The sequence below is a fragment of the Peromyscus eremicus genome, chromosome 5, assembly GCF_949786415.1.
Source record: "Peromyscus eremicus chromosome 5, PerEre_H2_v1, whole genome shotgun sequence".
Classification (NCBI taxonomy): Eukaryota; Metazoa; Chordata; class Mammalia; order Rodentia; family Cricetidae; genus Peromyscus; species Peromyscus eremicus.
In genome coordinates, this window is record NC_081420.1 from 117609125 (window position 1) to 117631368 (window position 22244).

General features: G+C 42.7%; 1 protein-coding gene and 1 non-coding gene across 2 annotated transcripts in view; both read right to left on the reverse strand.

Moving 5' to 3' along the window:
* Positions 1 to 390: 390 nt before the first annotated feature.
* Positions 391 to 22244, reverse strand: part of LOC131911870 (rho GTPase-activating protein 10-like) — a 52902-nt gene continuing 31048 nt past the window's right edge. The window contains exons 8-9 of the mRNA XM_059264278.1: positions 19784 to 19829; positions 391 to 494 (exon numbers count right to left, since the gene is read on the reverse strand). Coding sequence (XP_059120261.1) covers positions 430 to 494; positions 19784 to 19829 — 111 coding nt within the window. The 3' untranslated portion in view covers positions 391 to 429. The remainder of the gene's footprint in view (positions 495 to 19783; positions 19830 to 22244) is intronic.
* LOC131912182 (U6 spliceosomal RNA) lies at positions 4745 to 4851 on the reverse strand. Its single transcript, XR_009379579.1, has one exon. It is a non-coding gene; the product is annotated as a U6 spliceosomal RNA (small nuclear RNA).

Consider the following 22244-nt stretch of genomic DNA (forward strand, 5'->3'; position numbering starts at 1 on the left):
GTTTATGTAACATCTTCCCTCTGTAGATAAGGGTTGGATTTGACTCCTCTCCTCCTCTTCCTCCTCCTCCTTCTCTTCCTCTTCCTCCTCCTCTTCTTCCTCCTCCTTCTTCTTGGTTTTTGAGACAGGCTTTCTCTTTGAGTCTACTTGTTCTTGTTTCTATAGGAAATGTGAGTGATTAAGCGCTCCCCTTATTGGCAGTGCTACTGTGGGAAGCTGTGGAACTTTTGGAAGTAGAACCTGGCTGGCAGAAGTAGGGTGCTTGGGGACATGCCTTGAAGGTTACACTTCTTCCCAGTTTGTGTCTCCTCCCTCTGCTTCTTGATGTTCTTCCCGAGTTCATGGAGTCCAGCAGCCATGGAACCCCAGAAACTGTGAGCCAAAAGCTTTCTCCATGGTAAGTCTTTCTGCATCAGGATTTTGCTGCAGTCACGGAGAAACAACTAATATCTTGTACAGTATATGTTCTGCTGTGTACTTCCCATGTTCCTCTCCTGGAAAAAGAGGGAAAGAGGGGAACACTGGCTTGTGTTTTCCTTTCCAACTTGGTCATTTCCTGGAACCTTCTCTAGGTCAGGATAAAAATCAGTCAGAGCTTTCAGTGCTCCCACATTCTCAGAGTTGTCCCCAGGGAGAAAGACTTGAGGGACACGGTATCTTGCTTGCTTGTAATTTTTTCTGCTGTCATAATAAAAACCACTGACTTAGTGGCTTAAATGTTTGTTCATTTTATTTCCTTGTTGCAGAAGTTAGAATCTGGGGCAATGGGTCTCAGAGGGCTGAAAACAAGAGGTTGACAGCACTGTGTTATTTTCTGGATGCTCTAGGGGAGAATTCCTCTTCTGGTTCACTGGAGTCATTGTTAGAACCCTGTTCCTTCCTTTCTGGACAACAGCTGCCGACAGTTCAAAGTTTTCAGAGAATGTACACACTCCTTGTGAAGAGGTCTAACTTAACATGAGTGCAGCCATGATAGGCTGCAGACTAACAATATTGGGACTAGGCCTCACCATTACAATAACCAGGAAAAGCCACAAACTGTACCCTGTGGGGGACCAATCAGAATTGAGACAAACAAGTACTAGATGCTCCAGAACATTAAGGACAGCTCACATCACTTGTATATCAGTTGCTAATTTCCTTGCAGCAATGCCAGTATCAATCCTTGTTTGACAAGACTTCTGTGCCCCACTCCTACCCAGTCAGGAGTTCAAACCCCATCTGAATCTGGAATTCCCCTACCCCCACAATCCTTTACTCTTTAAAAACCCTGCCATAACTGAGCTCAGGGCTTTCCCTGATCCAGCCGCTGTGTTGGAACAGACAGAGAGCCCAAGCTCAAGCTTGCAATAAAGGCTCTTTGCTTTTGTATATGAACTCAGACTCCTGGTGGTCTCTGGGGGGCTCATGATGTGGGCATAACACTTGCTATTGATCTGTCTCCTCCAACTTTGAAGCCAGCAACAGGAGATACTTATTCCTCCATCTTACACTTTTTTGTTTTTATTTTTGAGACAGGTTCTCATTATGTGGGTCCTAGATATACTGGAACTCACCACATAGACCAGACTGCCCTTGAGCTCATGGAGATCTGCCTGCCTCCGCCTCCCGAGTGCTGAGATTAAAAGTGTGTGCCACCACGTCTGGCATTTTATTTATTTATTTGTTTGTTTTATTTGTGTGTATTATGGCCATGTACCACAGTGCATTGGTGGAAGCCAGAGGACAACTTGGGGGGGGGGATTGGGTCTCTCCTTCTGCCATGTGGGTCCCAAGGATCAGACTGAAGCTTGGTGGCAAGTGTCTTTATCCTGGGAACCATGTCCTGGCTTCATATCTTGAGGTTCCTAATCAACCTGCAAAATCCTTTTTGTCCTGAAAGATAACATAGTCACATGTGCAGAAATCTTTGGAGATTCATTGTTCAGTCTAACACACCTAGTGACATTCAAAATGATGTCACTTGGAAACAGTCTTCAACTTCCACCCGTCTGTCAGCACTCAGCTGTATATGTAATGCATCATTATCCAGGCTTTGTGCCTTGTGCATTCACTGGGAAGTGTCTGGGGCTGGAGAGATGGCTCAGCCATTAAAGGCTAGGCTCACAGCCAAGAAGAGAAGTGTCTAAAGACAACTCTTTTATAGCATACAGGATAAGAGGAGGGACACAGTTAAAGGGAAGGGGATGAGTAGAGTTTTCTTTCTTCTCCCTAGATGGAAGAATATAGCAACTCATGTGGTACAGAGAAAGAATGGTAACATCTCATTGGCTATGAAGTACAATCAATGGCTGGCCCAATGAGTATCCACCTTTCATAGGAGAAGGAATAGCTTGAGATCTGCCTTGTAGTAGCTAAGAACTAAGCACATGTACGGATAGGTGAAGGCCAGATATACTGCTGAGGAGCCCTGCACACATACACATGTGCACACACTTCAGACACACATGTATGTATACACATGTGTGTATACATAAATGCACCTGCAGCTAACCAGTAGTATATCAGTCTGATTTCCTGCTTGTGGAGAGAGGGTTATTATGAAAGGAATAACCGTGTCCTGTGGCCTTTAAAACTCATTCCAGAGGGCTAGAGAGATGGCTCAGAGGATAAGAGCACTGGGTGCTCTTCCAGAGGTCCTGAATTCAATCCCAGAACCCTCATGATGGCTTACAACCATCTATAATGAGATATGATGCCCTCTGCTGGTGTGCAGGCATACATGCAGGCAGATTACTGTGTACATAATAAATAAATCTTTAAAAAAAAAAAAACAGGGTTGGGGATTTAGCTCAGTGGTAGAGCGCTTGCCTAGCAAGCTCAAGGCCCTGGGTTCGGTCTTCAGCTCCGAGGTGGGGGGAACCCTCCTTCCACATGACATATTATGCTAGTAAATCATAAGCAACATAACCCATAAGAGGCTGTGGGGAAGGGCTCCTTCCCTCTGTTTGGTGGTGGCTATGAGGTAAGCCAACATGGGTACAAACAAGAAAATCCAGGAACTATGGAGAAGGAAGCAGTCTGATGAGATGTGCTTTCTTCTTAGAGTCCTCTGCTGATGCCTCTCTGTACTCTTCAGGGCTCTCACTCCACCCAGGCAGATAAAGTGTGAGACTGGAAAAGATGGCCACACCAAGACAAGTCCCATAAGGAAGTGCACCATATGACTGTAAACTGCTAATCCTAAAGGTGGGCATACAGCAAGCCTGAGTGGCTGGAATTCTTGCTGGGTTGAAGATTCCTGGTAGAGACTCAGAGCTTCTCCTCATTGATAGAGACCATAAAGGTAGAACTCTTGATCCCAAGTGCACCAGCAGCCTAGACCACCAGCACAGGAAGATGCATGGGTTTGACATCGGCCAGCCCAAAGGCCACAAAACCCACCATGCATCCTTGCTGAGAGTAGCTTGGGGAAGGAGTAGAATGCCCACTTTCACTGTTACTGCTAATATAAGCAGTGCCTATGAATCACACCTTGAGCAGTTTAGTTTGGACAGCAAACAGGTAGGGTAGTAATGTCTGTATCTGCTTGGAACATCCTGTTTGGCCAGTAAAAGACTGACGGGCCTGGAAGATGACTCAGTGGCTAAGAGTGAATGCTGGAGAGATGGCTCAGTGGTTAAAAGCACTGACCGTTCTTCCAGAGGTCCCAGGTTCAATTCCCAGCACCCACATGGCAGCTCACACAACTGTCTGTAGCTCCAGTTCCAGGGAACCCGACACCCTCACACAGACATACATGCAGACAAGACACCAGTGCACATAAATTAAAAAAAAAAAAAAAGAGTGCATACTTTTGCAGAGGATGAATTTCAGCTTCCAGCACTGATGTCAGGTAGCTCACAACTGCCTGTAATTCCAGCTATGGAGAATCCAACTCTCACTTCTGGACTCTGTGAGCAACTGCCCTCGTTTGCACACACAAAGAAAATTAGAATAATAATAATAAAATTAAAAAGGATAGGAAATAAATCCTATGAAAGTTCAGAGCCCTACCTCTTTGATGTTTCAAGGAGTCCAGGGGCCTGAGGCACAGTCAGAAATCCTTTCTTTTCTTTCTTTTTTTTTTTTTTTAAGATTTTTTTTTTTTATTTATTATGTACACAGAGGAGGGCGCCAGATCTCATTACAGATGGCTGTGAGCCACCATGTGGTTGCTAGGAATTGAACTCAGGACCTCTGGAAGAGCAGTTGGTGCTCTTAACCTCTGAGCCATCTCTCTAGCCCCGGAAATCCTTTCTATGGAGAGCAGGTAGTAGCATCTCCCACAATACTCCACAGAGAAATACAGCATGTGACAAGCCTCCTTGGGTTCTGATGAGAACATAGACCACATTTGGGCCCATTGCACCAAGCTATGACAACCCATAATATTCCTGCTTGAAGTGAACCCCTGGATGAGGACAAACCGCATGTCTGGGCCAGCCCGTCCAACATCACTGGACGTGCATAAGCAGCAAAGGTGTCGCTTGGAGACCGCCAAACTGCAGAGAAAGCACTGTTGGCTGTGGAAGAAGCCCACACTGTCGCTATTCCTCATTTGAAAAGCTGCTCTTAGCTCACTGCTGGGTCCTGATAGAAGTGAAACGTCACACCTGGGGACAGTAAGTGACCAGGCAGCCTGAACCACCAAAACCCAGCTATTGTCACTAAACGGTAAAACTGGGCACACTCACCAACATTCCATTATAAAACAAGCAGCAATTAGACAATCCCGGCAGGACCAGGAAGCATTCTTTTTTATTTTAATATGGAACGCTTCATGAATTTGTGTGTTATCCTTGTGCAGGGGCCATGCTAATCTTCTCTGTATCATTCCAGTTGTAGTATATGTGTTGCTGAAGCGAACACCAGAACGTGCTCTTAAAAACACAAGCAAGAAGAGTTAGTGAAAACAAGCTCTTAATCAAGAGCTTGGAACAGGGACACCTTTAATCCCAACACCTGAGGAAGGAGCCGGCTTTGTGGGACGAGACCAGAACAGATCTGAACACTGTCTGAGGCCAACCCAGGGCCCAGCTGCTGATCCTGCAAAACCCAACAACTTGGAGGTATTGGTGAGACTACCCTGCTCAGCTGAAATCCATCTGGGAGAGGATTCAGAATCCTACAGTTTGAAGTCTGAGGAAACAAGATCAGCTGGGGAGTTGATGAATGAGCACACAAAAGAAGGCCCTGCCCAGCCACCCAAACAGATCACCGGAATCGTATGTATGCACTTCACCAACTGAGAACAGGTAAGCTCCCATATCCAGACCTACAGATCAGGTCTCTAGCCCCTAGGCCCTACCCATCGGAGTCCCAGCGACCAGACAGTTACCTTTCCCTGCTCTCCCACCGACCCCCCCTCCAAAAACAAACAAACAAACAAACAAACAAACAAACAAACAAATTAACACCTCCAAACCTAACAACCACTGAAACCATAAGCACACCCTACACCAACTGGGAACAAGTGCTCCCAGAGACAGAACCCACTAACACTGCTAAGCTGCTCCTGAAGAAACAGCCCAACAGCACCAATTTAACCAAGAACTCCTAGTGAACCAAGACTAACAATTAGAACAAGAGAGGCACCTTCAGACACAGACACTGCCTGAGAGATGAGTAGACGCCAGTGCAAAAATACAGGCAACAACATAAAGACCTATATGACACCATCAGAACCTAGTGATTCTACACCTGCAAGACCTGAACATACCAAGGCAGAAGAAACAGAAGAAATCTCTCCTAAAAATGACTTTAAGATGATAGAGGCCCTTAAAGAAGAAATAAAAAATTCCCTTAAAGAGGAAATAAAAAATTCCCTTAAAGAGGAAATGAAAAACTCCCTTAAAGAGGAAATGAAAAACTCCCTTAAAGAGGAAATAAAAATTCCCTTAAAGAAATGGAAGAAAAAACAAACAAAAAATTGGAAGAAATCAAAGAGAGCCAAGAAAAAGTAATTAAACAGATGAAGGAAACAATCCAAGATTTGAAAAATGAAATTGAGACAATAAAGAAAACACAAACTGAGGGAATGCTGGAAATAGAAATCCTGACTAAATGAACAGGAACTACAGAAACAAGCATAACCAACTGAATGCAAGAGATGGAACAGAGAATCTCTGACACTGAAGACACAATAGAGAAAACAGATGTGTCAGTCAAAGAAAACACTAAAACCAAAAAAATCGTAACACAAAACGTCCAAGAAATTTGGGACACCATGAAAAGACCAAACCTAAGAATAATAGGGATAGAAGAAGTAGAAGAATACCAACTCAAAGGCACAGAAAATATATTCAACAAAATCATAGAAGAAAATTTTCCTAACCTAAAGAAAGAAATACCTATGAAGATACAAGAAGCTTACAGAACACAAATAGGTTAGATGCAAAAAAAATTCCCCTCACCACATAATAATCAAAACACTAAACATACAGAACAAAGAAAAAATATTAAGAGCAGCAAAGGAAAAAGACCAAGTAACATATAAAGGCAAACCCATCAGAATAACACCAGACTTCTCAATAGAGACTATGAAAGCTAGAAGGTCCTGGACAAGTGTTATGCAGACAGTAAGAGACCACACATGCCAACCCAGACTATTATACTCAGCAAAACTCTCAATCACCATAGACGGAGTAAACAAAATATTCCATGATAAAACCAGATTTAATAAATACCTGTCCACAAATCCAGCCCTACAGAAAGCAATAGAAGGATAAATCCAACCGAAAGAAGCTAAACACACCCATGAAAACTCAGGCAATAGATAATCCCACACCAATAAACACCAAAGAAGGACAACACAACATGACCACAAAAAAACAAACAAACCAGGAATTAACAATCACTGGTCATTAATATCCATCAATATCAATGGTCTCAACTCACCTATAAAAAGACACAGACTAGCAGAATGGGTAAGAAAACAGGATCCATCCATCTGCTGCATACAAGAAACACACCTTAACTTCAAAGACAGACACTACCTCAGAGTAAAGGGCTGGGAAAAGGCTTTCCAAGCAAATGGACCTAAGAAACAAGCTGGTATAGCTATCCTAATATCTAATAAAATAGACTTCAAACTAAAATCAATCAAAAGAATTCAGGAAGGACATTACATATTTATCACAGGGCAAATCTGCCAAGATGAAGTCTCAATTCTGAACATTTATGCCCCAAATACAAGGGACCCACATTCATAAAAGAAACATTACTAAAGCTTAAAATGCACATCAAACCCCACACATTAGTAGTGAGAGATTTCAACACACCAATCTCATCAAAAGACAGATCTACCAGACTGAAATTTAACAAAGAAATAAAAGACCTATGATGCAAATGGACTTAATAGATATCTACAGAACATTTCATCCTAACACAAAAGATGAACTTTCTTCTCAGCACCCCAGAGAACCTTCTCAAAAATTGGCCACATGCTTGGTCACAAAACAAATCTCAACAGATACAAAAAACATTGGAATAACCTCCTGTATCTTATAGGACCACCATGCCTTAAAGTTAGACTTCAACAACAAAAATTATAGAAAGCCTACAATCTCATGGAAACTGAATAATGCCCACCTGAAACATCAATGGGTCAAGGAAGAAATAAAGAAAGAAATTAAAGATTTCCTAGAATTCAATGAAAATGAAAGTACAACATACCCAAACTTATGGGACACTATGAAAGCAGTGCTAAGGGGAAAATACATGGCTCCAAATGCACACATAAAGAAGATGGAGAAATCTCGTACGAATGGATTAACAGCACACCTGAATGCTCTAGAACAAAAAGAAACAAACTCACCCAGGAGGAACAGACACCAGGAAATAATAAAATTGAGGGCTGAAATCAATAAAATAGAAACCAAGAGAACAATAAAAAAAAATCAATGAAACAAAGACTTGGTTCTTTGAAAAAAATCAACAAGATAGACAAACCCCTATCCAAATTAAACAAAAGGCAAAGATAGAGAGAGAGAGCATCCAAATTAACAAAATCAGAAAAGAAAAGGGAGACATAACAACAGACAACAAGGAAATCCAGAGAATCATCAGGTCATACTTCAAAAACCTGTGCTCTACAAAAATGGAAAATCTAAAAGAAATGGACAATTTTCTGGACAGATACTACATCCCAAAATTAAATCAAGACCAGATAAACCATTTAAATAGAACAATAACCTTTAAAGAAATAGAAACAGTCATCAAAAGTCTCCCAACCAAAAAAAAAGCCCAGGACCAGATGGTTTCAGTGAAGAATTCTACCAGACTTTCAAAGAAGAACTAATAACAATACTCTTCAAATTGTTCCACACAGCCTGGTGGTGGTGGTGCACGCCTGCAATCCTAGCACTCAGGAGGCAGAGGCAGGCAGATCTCTGTGAGTTCGAGGCCAGCCTGGTCTACAGAGCTAGTCCAGGACAGGCTCCAAAGCTACAGAGAAACCCTGTCTCGAAAAACCAAAAAAAATTGTTCGACACAATAGAAACAGAAGGAACACTACCAAACTCTTTTTATGAGGCTACAATTACCCTGATACCCAAACTACACAAAGATGCAACAAAGAAAGAGAATTACAGACCAATCTCCCTCATGAACATTGATGCAAAAATACTCAACAAACTATTGGCAAACAGAATACATCAAAAAAAAAAATTATCCATCATGACCAAGTAGGTTTCATCCCAGGGATGCAAGGATGGTTCAACATACGAAAATCTATCAATATAATACATCATATAAACAAATTGAAAGAAAAAACCCACATGATCATCTCATTAGATGCTGAAAAAGCCTTTGACAAAATCCAACACCCCTTCATGATAAAGGTCTTAGAGAGATCAGGAATACAAGCAACATTCCTAAACATAATAAGGGCAATTTACAGCAAGCCGACAGCCAATATCAAATTAAACGGAGAGAAACTCAAAGCGATACCACTAAAATCAGGAACAAGACAAGGCTGTCCACTCTCCCCATATTTATTCAATATAGTACTAGAAGTTCTAGCTAGAGCAATAAGACAACAAAAGGATATCCAAGGGATACAAATTGGAAAGGAAGAAGTCAAACTTTCACTATTTGTAGATGATGTGATAGTATACATTAGTGACCCCAAAAATTCTACCAGGGAACTCCTACAGCTGATAAACTCTTCAGTAAAGTGGCAGGATACAAGATCAACTCAAAAAAATCAATAGCCCTCCTATACACAAATGATAAAAGGGCTGAGAAAGAAGTCAGAGAAACATCACCCTTTACAATAGCCACAAAAAATATAAAACACTTTGGGATAACACTAACTAAACAAGTGAAGGACCTTTTTGATAAGAACTTTAAATCTCTAAAGAAAGAAATTGAAGAAGATATCAGAAAATGGAAGGATCTCCCATGCTCATGGATAGGTAGGATTAACATAGTAAAAATGACAATCTTATCAAAAACAATCTACAGATTCAATGCAATCCCCATCAAAATCCTAACACAATTCTTCACAAACTTGGAAAGAAAAATACTCAACTTCATATGGAAAAACAAAAGACCCAGGATAGCTAAAAGAATCCTGTATGATAAAGCAACCTCTGGAGGAATCACCATCCCTGACTCAAGCTCTACTATAGAGCTATAGTAATAAAAACAGCTTGGTACTGGCATAAAAACTGACATACAGACCAATGGAATCCAATTGAAGACCCTGACATTAATCCACGCACATATGAACACCTGATTTTTGACAGAGAAGCCAAAACTATACAATGGAAAAAAGAAAGTATCTTCAACAAATGGTGCTGGCATAACTGGATGTCAATATGTAAAAGATTACAAATAGATCCATAACTGTCACCATGCACAAAACTCAAGTACCATTTGCTTTTGGGATACCACCTTCCAAGGACTCCAATTTGCAGTAAGGCTCGTTAAGGAAGGGAATGGCTCAGTTGCCTTTAGCCTACTGACTATGGGTGGGTTAGGACTTCTGTTGGTCTTTTCTGTGTTGAACACACAGATTGCAAGCCCAGTGCCACTTTGAGATCTTTGGCAGCAGTTAACTCTGCAGCTCACCCACGATTGAGCCTGTATGATAATGAGTATTCAGAGATGGGTAATACCTGGGGGGGGGGGCGCTCACCAACCTAAGACAGAGCACCTGTATAGCCTGGGCAGGCATCTCCATGATGGGTAAGGTGACCTGCTGACATCCCACGCAACCTAAGTCAGAAGCTCATTTATTAGTAAAGGGGAGGACCTGTAGGACCCTGGCCCCCGTTTTGGGTAACTTGCCTTGCTTGCTGACCTTGACTTTGATATCCTCCCTATGGTAATTCCCTGCTGGGTTCCACCCTCCTGAATGCTTAAGGGAAGTTCCTTGTCTGCATAATGGGCGTTAACACCTTAGATGCAAGATTGTAAAACATAGGTATCGAGCTTCTGCCCTCTGGGGTTCTCCCATTGTGCTGTAAGCCTGTATTTAAGACCTCCTCCCTCCTTCAATAAATGGCATTGGGCATTAAAAAAAAAAAGAAAGAAAGAAAGAAAGCCGAGCAAGCCATAGGAACAAGACAAAAAAATCAAACAAACAAACAAACAAATGTAGCACGAATCTTAGAGAGTCTTATTAATAAAATCAAACCCGAGGCCAGTTATTGGGGTCAATGCTGGTAGATCAGAGAAACAGAACAAGCCACAGCTATCTCACCTTGCCAATTCCTCAGCTGGTCCTGTTTCCTCAGACTGGAAGCCTGAGTCTTCATCCAGAATGAATCTCAGCTGAACTGTGTTGCTCCAAAGCCTGAAAGTTTAACCAGCCAAATGCTTCTAGTTCCTGGTCCTCACGTCTTATATATCTTTCTGCCTTCTACCACCACTCCCTGGGATTAAAGGCTTATTCCCTGGGATTACAGGTGTGAGTCACCATGCCTGGCTCTTTCCAATGTGGCCTTGAACTCACAGAGATCCCAGATGGATTTCTGCCTCTGGAATGCTAGGATTAAAGGCGTGTGCTACCACTGCCTAACTTCTATGTTTAATATTGTGGCTGCTTTGTCTCTGACCCCAGATAAGTTTATTAGCATGCACAATATTTGGGGGAATACAATACCACAAACAAACAAACAAACAAAAAACCCTGATGGATCCTCCCAGCATTCTCTTCCTGGACTCCAGGAAGCCATGCTAACAGAACAGGTGGTTCCACACTGAAAGTAGCCAAGCCCTGACATTTCCTTCACATAATATACAGGAAAGAATTTTTATTTTATTTTTTATGTGCATGGGTGCGTTGTCTGCAGGAATGTCTGTGCCTGCTGCCCATGGAGGACAGAAGAGGGCATCAGATTCCCTGAAACTGGAGTGAGGAATGGATGTGAGCTGCCATGTGGTTACTGGGAGCAAACCCAGGTCCTCTGGAAGAGCAGCCAGTGTTAACTACCATCTCCCCAGCCCTGGAGGAAAGAACTTAAAGACCAGGAAGAGAGGGGCACGGGAGTGGATTTTTCATGTGTTGCTAACCTAGGCGTCAAGTTCTGCCTTTATTTCTCCAAATGGGGCCCGAGAAAAGCATTGGTAAAAGAAGTGCTGTGGCCTTCACACTGCGTTAGAGGCCATTTCCTGTGATTGTGGCTGCTACTGGAGAGCAGTGTAATGAGTTTAGGCTCTCTAATCAATGAAGGCGGAGGACAGAGACAGAAAAAACCAACGAGCGACACTTCATGGCCCAGAGTATCTCGAGGGAAAGTGGTTACAGTTGTATAGGGCAGCAGGCCTGGTACAAAATGACCCAACTTCAGGATGGAAACTAATCAAAGGATGCCATTGGCTGGCAAGGGCTGTGAAGGGCATGAGATATGACTCTATAGCAAACTGCTATAATTTGAGTGATGAATGTCTCCCAAAGGCCCCCATGTTGAAAGGCTTGGTCTCTAGGATGGTGCTACTGGGCAGTGGTGGTAGGTCCTGAGGACCCCGGGGGCCTGCTCTCAAATGGGCCCCTTCCTGTTATTTGCTTCTTGGCCATGGGATCAGCTGTTTTCTGTGCCCTGTGCATCCTGCTGTGGTTTTAACAACAGTGCCAGAGGCCTCAGAATCTACGGGTCCACTCCATCAGCCTTGTCATTTGTGAGCTAAGATATGCCCTTTCTCCTTATTAGTTAGTTATCTGGGGATTTGTTACAGTGACAGGAGAGTGACCGACACTTAACCTAGCAGTTTAGCCTCCTACAATTCATAGGTGTTAGCAGAGGACATGAAACACAGGCCGCGTTTACTCATAAGACAGCAGTCAGAATGAACAGGAGTGGGCTTGCATTAGTGCCCCTTGTCTTTCAAGTCCCAAAGGTCGTGTGAAGAGGCCACTTGTATGCTTCAGGTACAGTGGGCATAGCTGAGAAACTCCAAGCTTAGAACGTCCAGTCTTCTCTGGTGAACCACGAGCTAACCTGACCAAGCATGTCCTGGAGGGAGACATTGTCTTCTCTTACAGCTTAGGAAAATCTGTGCTCCCTGCCTGAGGCTGTCTATAAATACCCCTGAAAAAATATTCTAGAATAAAAGCTGATAGAACCCAGGTAACATTGTCCTGGGAATTCCCTCCCAATAAGAATTAAACTAGCCTAACTGGACGTATAACCCAAGTAGTAAAACTAGGACTAAAACTAACTGTAAATCATTTTCAACAGTAATTATACCCACATCCCAGTGTTACACCAATATCTGTCCCTAACCCTAACCATATGAACTTTAAATTTAATGTTCACATGGCTCCATTTTAAGTTTGTATCTAACCCTATTTCTAACACCAGCTCTAAGTTTACTCTAAGTCTAAAACTCACCATAACTAAAATCCTAGCACTAATACTAAAGAAACAAGTTAAAAAAAAGAATTAAACTCAAAAACCAGACTTACTTGCTTCTTCTCTTCCTGCCCCTCCATCCCTGTCACACACACTCACACACACACACACACACACACACACACACACACACACACACACACAGAGAGAGAGAGAGAGAGAGAGAGAGAGAGAGAGAGAGAGAGAGAGAGAGAGAGAGAGAGAGTACAGTGGGTGGATAGAAAACCAACTCAAGTCAATCTGGCAAAGTTGCTTGCTTGCTCTCCACTCCCCAAGACAGCACATAAACAAAGAGTCATTTTAATAAAAGTGAGGCCGTATAACTTTAAAGAAGAGTTGAGAGATAGTATCAAAGGTCTGTACCCCTCAGGCTTGTCAAGGAAACTATTAATAGAGTAAAGAGAAATAGTCACACTTCTTGTTACTGCCCAACAACTGTTTTTGAATGTATACTAATTGCCCCACAATCTGAAACATGATTTCTGACTATTTCATTCAGGATTCCAGCTAAAAACACATGATAAATTAAATCAACTGAATAGAGGAGAGTTCCGTGGAGGGACTATTTACAAAAGGCGTCAGCAAGGAACACAGAAGCCGTTTGAGACAGTTGTGCAACGTGTCACTAGAATGTGGAGTTAGACAGGTTGTGTGCAAGGCCATCTGAAGACAGGCAGTGTACAAGGCCATCTGAAGACAACCTGTGTGCAAGGCCATCTGAAGACAGGCTGTGTGCAAGGCCATCTGAAGACAGGCTGTGTGCAAGGCCATCTGAAGACAGGTTGTGTGCAAGGCCATCTGAAGACAGGCTGTGTGCAAGGCCATCTGAAGACAGACTGTGTGCAAGGCCATCTGAAGACAGGCTGTGTGCAAGGCCATCTGAAGACAGGCTATGTGCAAGGCCATCTGAAGGCAGGCTGTGTGCAAGGCCATCTGAAGACAGACTGTGTGCAAGGCCATCTGAAGACAAGCTGTGTGCAAGGCCATCTGAACAGAGAGTGTTGACCTGTGCCCAGACACACCCACCAGTGGAGTGGTGTTTTCCACCCATTCTTGCTCTCTGCTGGTGAGATCTAGTAGAATCCAGAGGACAAGGGAACCTGCTGATGGGCCTGGAGCATGGGAGAGAAGAGGAGGGGTGGGCTTGGCATGTCTGTTTCATTGATTCTTTGTATTGTTCTCTTGGTTTCTATTTTATTGATTTCAGCCCTCAATTTTATTATTTCCTGGTGTTTATTCCTCCTGGGTGAGTTTGTTTCTTTTTGTTCTAGAGCTTTCAGTTGTGCTGTTAAGTCACTAGTGTGAGATTTCTCCAACTTCTTTATGTGTACATTTAATGCTATGAATTTTCCTCTTAGCACTGCTTTCATACTATCCCATAAGTTTGGGTATGTTGTACTTTCATTTTCATTGAATTCTAGGAAATCTTTAATTTCTTTCTTTATTTCTTCCTTGACCCATTGATGTTTCAGGTGGGCATTATTCAGTTTCCATGAGATTGTAGGCTTTCTATAATTTTTGTTGTTGAAGTCTAACTTTAAGGCATGGTGGCCCTATAAGATACAGGAGGTTATTCCAATGTTTTTTGTATCTGTTGAGATTTGTTTTGTGACCAAGCATGTGGTCAATTTTTGAGAAGGTTCTCTGGGGTGCTGAGAAGAAGGTTCATCTTTTGTGTTAGGATGAAATGTTCTGTAGATATCTATTAAGTCCATTTGTGTCATAACATCTGTTAGGTCCTTTATTTCTTTGTTAAATTTCAGTCTGGTAGATCTGTCTTTTGATGAGATTGGTGTGTTGAAATCTCCCACTACTAATGTGTGGGGTTTGATGTGCATTTTAAGCTTTAGTAATGTTTCTTTTATAAATATGGGTGCCTTTGTATTTGGGGCATAAATGTTCAGAATTGAGACTTCATCTTGGTGGATTTTCCCTGTGACAAATATGTAATGTCCTTTCTGATCTCTTTCAATTTATTTTAGTTTGAAGTCTGTTTTATTAGATATTAGGATAGCTACACCAGCTTGCTTCTTAAGTCCATTTGATTGGAAAACCTTTTCCCAGCCCTTTACTCTGAGGTAGTGTCTGTCTTTGAAGTTTAGGTGTGTTTCTTGCTTGCAGCAGAAGGATGGATCCTATTTTCGTATCCATTCTGTCAGCCTGTGTCTTTGAGTTGGTATTCTTCTCCTTCTTCTATCCCTATTATTCTTAAGTTTGATCTTTTCATCCAAATTTTCTGGATGTTTTGTGTTACGACTTTTTTGGTTTTAATGTTTTCTTTGACTGACACATCTATTTTCTCATTGTGTCTTTAACTTCAGAGATTCTTTGTTCCATTTCTTGCATTCTATTGGTTATGCTTGCATCTATAGTTAGTTCCTGTTCATTCAGTCAGGATTTTTATTTCCAGCATTCCCTCAGTTTGTGTCTTTTTTTTTTTTTTTTTTTTTTTTGGTTTTTTGAGACAGGGTTTCCTTGTTTCCCCATGTAGCTTTGCGCCTTTCCTGGAACTCACTTGGTAGCCCAGGCTGGCCTCAACTCACGGAGATCCGCCTGGCTCTGCCTCCCGAGTGCTGGGATTAAAGGTGTGTGCCACCACCGCCCGGCTAGTTTGTGTCGTCTTTATTGTTTCGATTTCAATTTTCAAATCTTGAACTGTTTCCTCCATCTGTTTAATTGCTTTTTCTTGTCTTTCTTTGATTTCTTCTAATTTTTTTGTTTGTTTTTCCTTCCATTTCTTTAAGGGAATTTTTCATTTCCTCTTTAAAGGCCTCTATCATGTTCTTAACGTCATTTTTAGGATTGATTTCTTCTGCTTCTTTTGCATTGGTATGTTCAGGTCTTGCAGGTTCTGATGGTGTCTGTCAAATAGGTCTTTATGTTGTTGCCTGTATTTTTGCACTGGAATCTACTCATCTCTCCTTTGCTCAGTGCAGGTGGTGTCTGTGTCTGAGGGTGCCTCTCTTGTTCCAATTGATAGTCTTGGTCCACTGGGAGTTCTTGGTCAAATCAGTGCTGATGGGCTCTGTTTCTTTGGGAGCAGCTTAGTCCAATTGGTGCTAGTGGGTTCTGTCTCAGAGAGCAGGGCCTCCTGAGTGCACTGTTACACTCAGCTCTATTGTGGTTTCTTATGACAACCAGGCCTTATACTTTGTCAGTTGTATTTTTGCAAAAGACCTCCTACAGTGTCTGTAAACTATATTACATAAAGAAGCACAAATGATCTGTGCTAAACCTAGTTTACTTACATCTTGTTTTAGTGAGATCTGGTAGCTCATGGTTATCTGAGGTATTTTAGAAGAGGCAGGAAGACTATCATTCTCCTTTTTACCATAGTCTATGGTGGTATTGTGTTCCCCGAAATATTGTGCACCCTAATAAACTTATCTGGGGTCAGAGACAGAACAGCCACAATATTAAACATAGAGGACAGGCAGTGGTAGCACACGCCTTTAATCCTAGCATTCCAGAGGCAGAAATCCATGCGTTCAAGGATATAGCCAAGCATGGTGACTCATGCCTTTAATCCCAGAAAGCGAGCCTTTAATCCCAGGGAATGATGGTAGAAAGCAGAAAGGTATATAAGGCGTGAGGACCAGAAACTAGAAGCATTTGGCTGGTTAAGCTTTCAGGCTTTGGAGCAGCAGTTCAGCTGAGACTCATTCTTGATGAGGACTCAGAGTCTTCCAGTCTGAGGAAACAGGATCAGCTGAGGAACTGGCGAGGTGAGGTAGCTGTGACTTGTTCTGTCTCTCTGATCTTCCAGCATTCACCACAATAACTGGCACCAGGTTTGATTTTATTAATAAGACCTGTTAAGATTCATGCTACAAGATTGTAAAACATCTGTAGCGAACTTCTGCCCTCCAGGGTTCTCCCATTGTGCTGTAAGCTTGTATTTAAGACCTCCTCCCTCCTTCAATAACCAGCATTCGGCATTGAAAAAAAAATTCAAAAAAAAAAAAAAAAAGAGTAAGAGCTAGACAATGGTAGGCCTGAGCTAATGGCCGAGCAGTTTAAGGAAAAAAAAAAAAAAAAAAAAAAAAAAAAAAGATTCATGCTACAGTAGTCACCGTCCATAGGTTAATCTTAGAGGTGATGAGAAAAATAACCACACCCAGCTTCTTTAATTATTTTCTTGTTCTTTCTACACTTCTTGCCTAGTGTCTTCTCCATCTCTCTCCTTTAAAAGATTTCAATTATTTTTAGATTTATTTATTTGTGTATTTTATGTATATGAGTGCTCTATTTGCATGTATGCCTGCATGACAGCAGAGGCCATCAGATCCTGCAATAAAGAGTTGTCAGCCACCATGTGGTTGCTAGGAATCAAACTCAGGTTCTCAGGAAGCGCAGCCAGTGCTCTTAACCACTGAGCCATCTCTAGCCCCAAAGATTAAGTTTTTATTATTTTTAATTATATGTATTATGAATTACGTTCTTGGAGGCAAAGTCAGATCCCCCAGAACCAGAGTTAGAGAAGTTTGTAAACCATCTGACGTGGATGCTGGAAACTGAACTTGTCTGCTAGAAGAGCAGTACATTCTCTAAACCACTGAACCATGGCTCCAGCCCCACCCTCCAACTCTTACCAACACTGACTTGATGAAGATCTAACTGGCACACTTTGCTGGGCATATTAGGAATTCTACAGTAGAGAACAGGCACTGGACCATTAATTTCCCGCAGAAATTTTAGTTCTCTATGGTTTGTCCTTTCCCTCCTGTTACTTTCAAGGAATCATGTCCCTTCTCAGTTTCATTCATGTACTGTTGTTGGTTGTTTTTACTCTTTTTTTTCTCTTTGGGGGGCCCACCACCTAGCTCCCAAATAAATACACGGGGGATTATTCTTTCTTATGAATGCCAGGCCTTAGCTTGGCTTATTTCTAGGCAGCTTTTCTTAAATTAATCCATCTACCCTTTGTCTCTGGGCTTTACCTTTCTGTTTCTATATATCTTTTCTTTCCTTCTGATTCCATGTCTCGCTGTGTGGCTGGCCTCTTCTTTTTCTCATTCCTTGATCTTTTCACTTCCCAGATTTCTCCTCCTATTTATTCTCTCTGCCTGGCAGCCCTACCTATCCTTTCTCCTGCCTAGCTATTGGCCATTCAACACTTTAATAGACCAATCAGGTGTTTTAGACAGTCAAAGTAACACAGTTTCATGGAATTAGACAATGCAACATAAAAGAACGCAACACATCTTTGCATTATTAAACAAATGTTTTACAACATAAACATATGTAACACATCTTTAACTAATATTCTAGAACAATGTAGTCTAGTTGTTTTAGGTACTTGGGTCAGGCCAAGGCACCGAGCAGATTAAAAAAAAAAGACCAAAAGAGAAGTTACCCTGTGGAAGGGGAAATCATGCCCATAGTAGAAGATAACTTACAAAATGAAATAATTCAGGTGAAGCAGAAACTCATGTGGTGATTCGAATGATTTTTCCTGTATTAGTTACTTTTCTTGTTGCTATGGAGATACCTGACAAGTATCTTATGGGAAGAAGGTTTTATTTCTGCTCACAGTTTTAGGGAACACAACCCTCCATAGCCAGGAAGGCCTGGTGGCAAGAACCAGAGGCAGCTGATCTCTTGTCAAGAAGGGAGAGGTGGGCTAGCCTATTAAACCCTAAGGGTGGACTTCAGTGACCCATCTTCCCGGAGAGCGCCACCAGCCAGGGACTAAGTGTCAAACAAACACCAGTCTTTGTCTCAGTTTCTTTTCCTGTTGCTGTGACTGTTAAGCCTACTACCACAGTTTAAAGCCAAATTTGAAGCAAGCTTTAATTAAATACTGGTCAAGTGGCCAGGTTCATACCCCCTGTCCCAGGAAATGACCCAGAATCACAGTTTGTAATGGTTTAAGAAGGAAAATCCATAATTCATTGCACTTCCCATCAAGTCCACTCAGGGGCAAGCACACATCCTGACATACCTCCAGCCTGTGAGCCTCCCGCCCACATGTGATCAAGCATATCCAGTGCAGATGGGTCAGATAAACTTGTTTAGGGGAGTGAAAACATGTGGCTTGTTATCGCCCATAAACAATAGCCTCCAGCCTTTCACGAACTATCTGTCCTTGGCTAGGGGCTTGCATATCAGAGGCATTTTTGTTTCATGGATCTCTTAGGCATGGTAATTGTTGCTGCACATGCACAGTTCAGGAGTTAAGCAAAGGGTCTTGCGTCTTACATCATCAGTGTACGCTGGTGACTACGTGCTTGCGGAGTGGTCATGCAGTGATCACGCAGTCAGCGCATGCGTGGTGTAGCTCTGTAGGCCCACTGTAGGTCCACTTGTGCCTTAAAGAGCCGTGACTCAGACCCCACCCTCTCTCTTTCTATTCTGTCTCTTCCCCCCACCATCTTTCCCTCTCTCTGCACGTGCTCCTTTCCCAGGCTTCCTCCTAATAAAGCTCTGCTACTAAATAGTCGTGGCCATTGCAACTAGGGGTTCACTGTCAGGTTGGGGCCACTCTTGTTATTTATTACTCACTATGGCCAAGGATTATTTTTTCAAAATATCTGAAGTAATTCTTCTCACATTTGCCTTAAGAATGTTCTCCTTTTCTCACGCTTACTGAACAGGCCCATAGTTTGCTACAGCGTGTAGGACCTTTGCAGCATCCAGCTATTCTCAACCAAACATCATTATGTTCTAGAGAATCCACTTCTCTCTATCTAGAATGACAAGTGACAGGATGAGGAAGCCTGAAAGTAGAGAGCCAAAGAGCGCCCCTTCCAAAGGCTCCTGGAAACATTCCCATCATCCTTCATGTCTGTAGACATAAACAGTGAAATGACTGTGGAGGAGAACTCACAGTAAAGCTCAGAGGGGGCAATGAGGGCTACCCTAGGAGTGTTAAAGAGGGTGCAGACGGAGCCCCAGGCACAGCTTTGGGTTGGTGATCAACAGGATAAATGGACACTTACCTCCTTCTGGTCTCGGGAGGATCGCTCTATTCAAAGTATGGAACAGCTGGTAAAAGAAAGAGGGAGAAAACAACACTTTCAGCAAATCAGTAAGAGTCAGTCAAGTAAGAACATGCAAACTTTCCATTTTATAAACAATATTAGATAATGTAGCACAGAGAATCTACATTTAGTCTTGCCCCTGCTTTATAGAACAGAGTTCCCACACACCTGGAACTTCCTAATAGAAATGTTTTGCTATTCAAGAGCCCTTTGGGACAGCTCTGAATTTATGCTCAACAAGCAGCTTAGCAAACAAAACCTACGTAGCATAAAGATGAAAAGAATTAGCACTGGCCTCATCCCCTGACCACCTGAGGAATGAGTTTCAACTCTGTAAGATCAACCAACAGGCTTTGATGAGCTTCCCCCAGAGGGCATCAAACGCTGGGGTGGTGGCACTCCCACAGGCCCATGGGAGCTCTTCAACACTGACCCTCACTACACCCAGCCCTACGCCCTGCTTCAGCGCGCCTGCTCCATAAGACACCGCCAAGTGTACCTTCACTCCTAGCACTGTGAGCCCATTACTACACCCAAGGAAGGGGGGCGCGGCAATCCCCATTTCACACCACACTGCTACAAAGACCAGGACTTGTCACTGGCAGAACTCAAGCAGGGGCAGTTACCTAGATGCAAATGCCCAGCTTGTAAGATCTACCACCAACACTCCAGACAACAGTGTCAGAGTTGAAATGAACTGTTAGGACGATCCAGCTGGTGTCAAAACTAGTCAGTGTGGGAAAACCCCCGTGTGGAGTCTGCAGGAGAAGGCAGGAGAGATGTGCTGTCCGTGGTTAATGATATGCTATTATATGTAAAAGTAAGTAAGGCAAACAGGACTTCTCTGGTCTACTTTTCTCTTACAGAGGCATGCCAAACTGGCAAAATGAGATGAAAGAGTGTGCAGTCTTTAAGGAACTTGTTACAAGTCTGTGTATACGGAATGCTCCACCTTACAGACAGGCTGACAAACTGCTGCAATCCAACCAATAATGTCTAGCTCCCTGTCCCCTGACTGTTCCTGATATTCATGACAGCAGAAGATGATCCTTGCCCATAGTTTGAGCCAGCACGAAATGATCCGGCTTCTCAGAATCCTAGCACTGACTCACTATTTGCAAGGCTCACAGTACCTGTAAGAAGTGTGCTACACCTTATAGTCCCCATCAAACGTATCACTGAGCAGTCTTTCCACATTCTTGCTGTTGTCTGTTAATGGCCTGGTTCTATACAGGGGAAGACAAACTGATCATGAGTTCGAGACTAAACCAAACTGGAAACCCACTTTTCTCAAAGATTCAACTGTGTGGTATCTTTGCTATGGAAGTTCACTTTCTAAAGTACTACTTAAAGCTCTGAGAGATTATCACGGTTAAGGAAATGTCTTTACTAAAAAGGACTAAAGGATTAGCATAACTATATCTCCATACTATCAAAACTCTTTTATTGGTGGAGAGAGGATCTTTCTCGGTAGCCCTGACTGTCCTGAAACTCTCTATATAAGCCAGGTTGGCCTTGAACTCACAGATCCACCTGCCTCTGCCTCCCAAGTGCTGGGATTAAAAGGCGTGCGCCACCACTGGCCAGCCTCAAAACTCTTTAGAAAATTTTCTAATTATGTATCTGTGTGTAGGGGTGTGTGTGTGTGTGTGTGTGTGTGTGAGTTTAGGTGTCTGCGGAAGCCAGAGGCATTCGACCCTCTGGAGCTGGAGTTACAGGTGGTAAGCGGACCAACGTGGGTGCTGGGATCTGTGCTGGGATCTGTGTCGGCCTCTGCAAGGGCAGTGTGCACTCTTAACCCCTGGAGCACCTCTCCAGGCCACTATCAAAACTCCCAGCTAACACTTCTAAGAACTAATTAAGCATGAACAGAATGAAAGCCATGTACATCCCAGTGAAAGAGGTCATGCTCACCACAGTGAGACCCTGGATTCCATCCTTACCACAAAAAAAAACAACAACCCGGAAACAACAACAAAAAAGAGTCTGAATCCAGCTCAGATACGGTAAGACAACACACAAATCTAATTCTGGGTCATTCTTCCAGGGTGATACATTCTCTTAAACAGCATCAAGCTTTAGAACACAGTAGCCAGGCTTTCATTTTCAGACACGTCAGGACCACCACACCCACACCACCCGCCAGCCTCTCATTCCCTACACTTCTGACAACGCGTTTGCAGTTGGGCTCACCGTAGTCCAACTGGCCTAAAGTAGTACCGCGTTACTCCCTATAAAGCTGTATTCTGAGGCCTCCGTCCCTACTGTATAGAACCCCTCTTCCAAAATCATCCTTTCTCCTAAATCTTCAAAATCGCTTGGTACGCCTGGTGGTGCCTGCTCCAGCAGCTTCCTAAGACTCCTACCTAACACTTTACATGGCGGCATACCGCATGTGCATCTGTGATTTTTTTTTCCT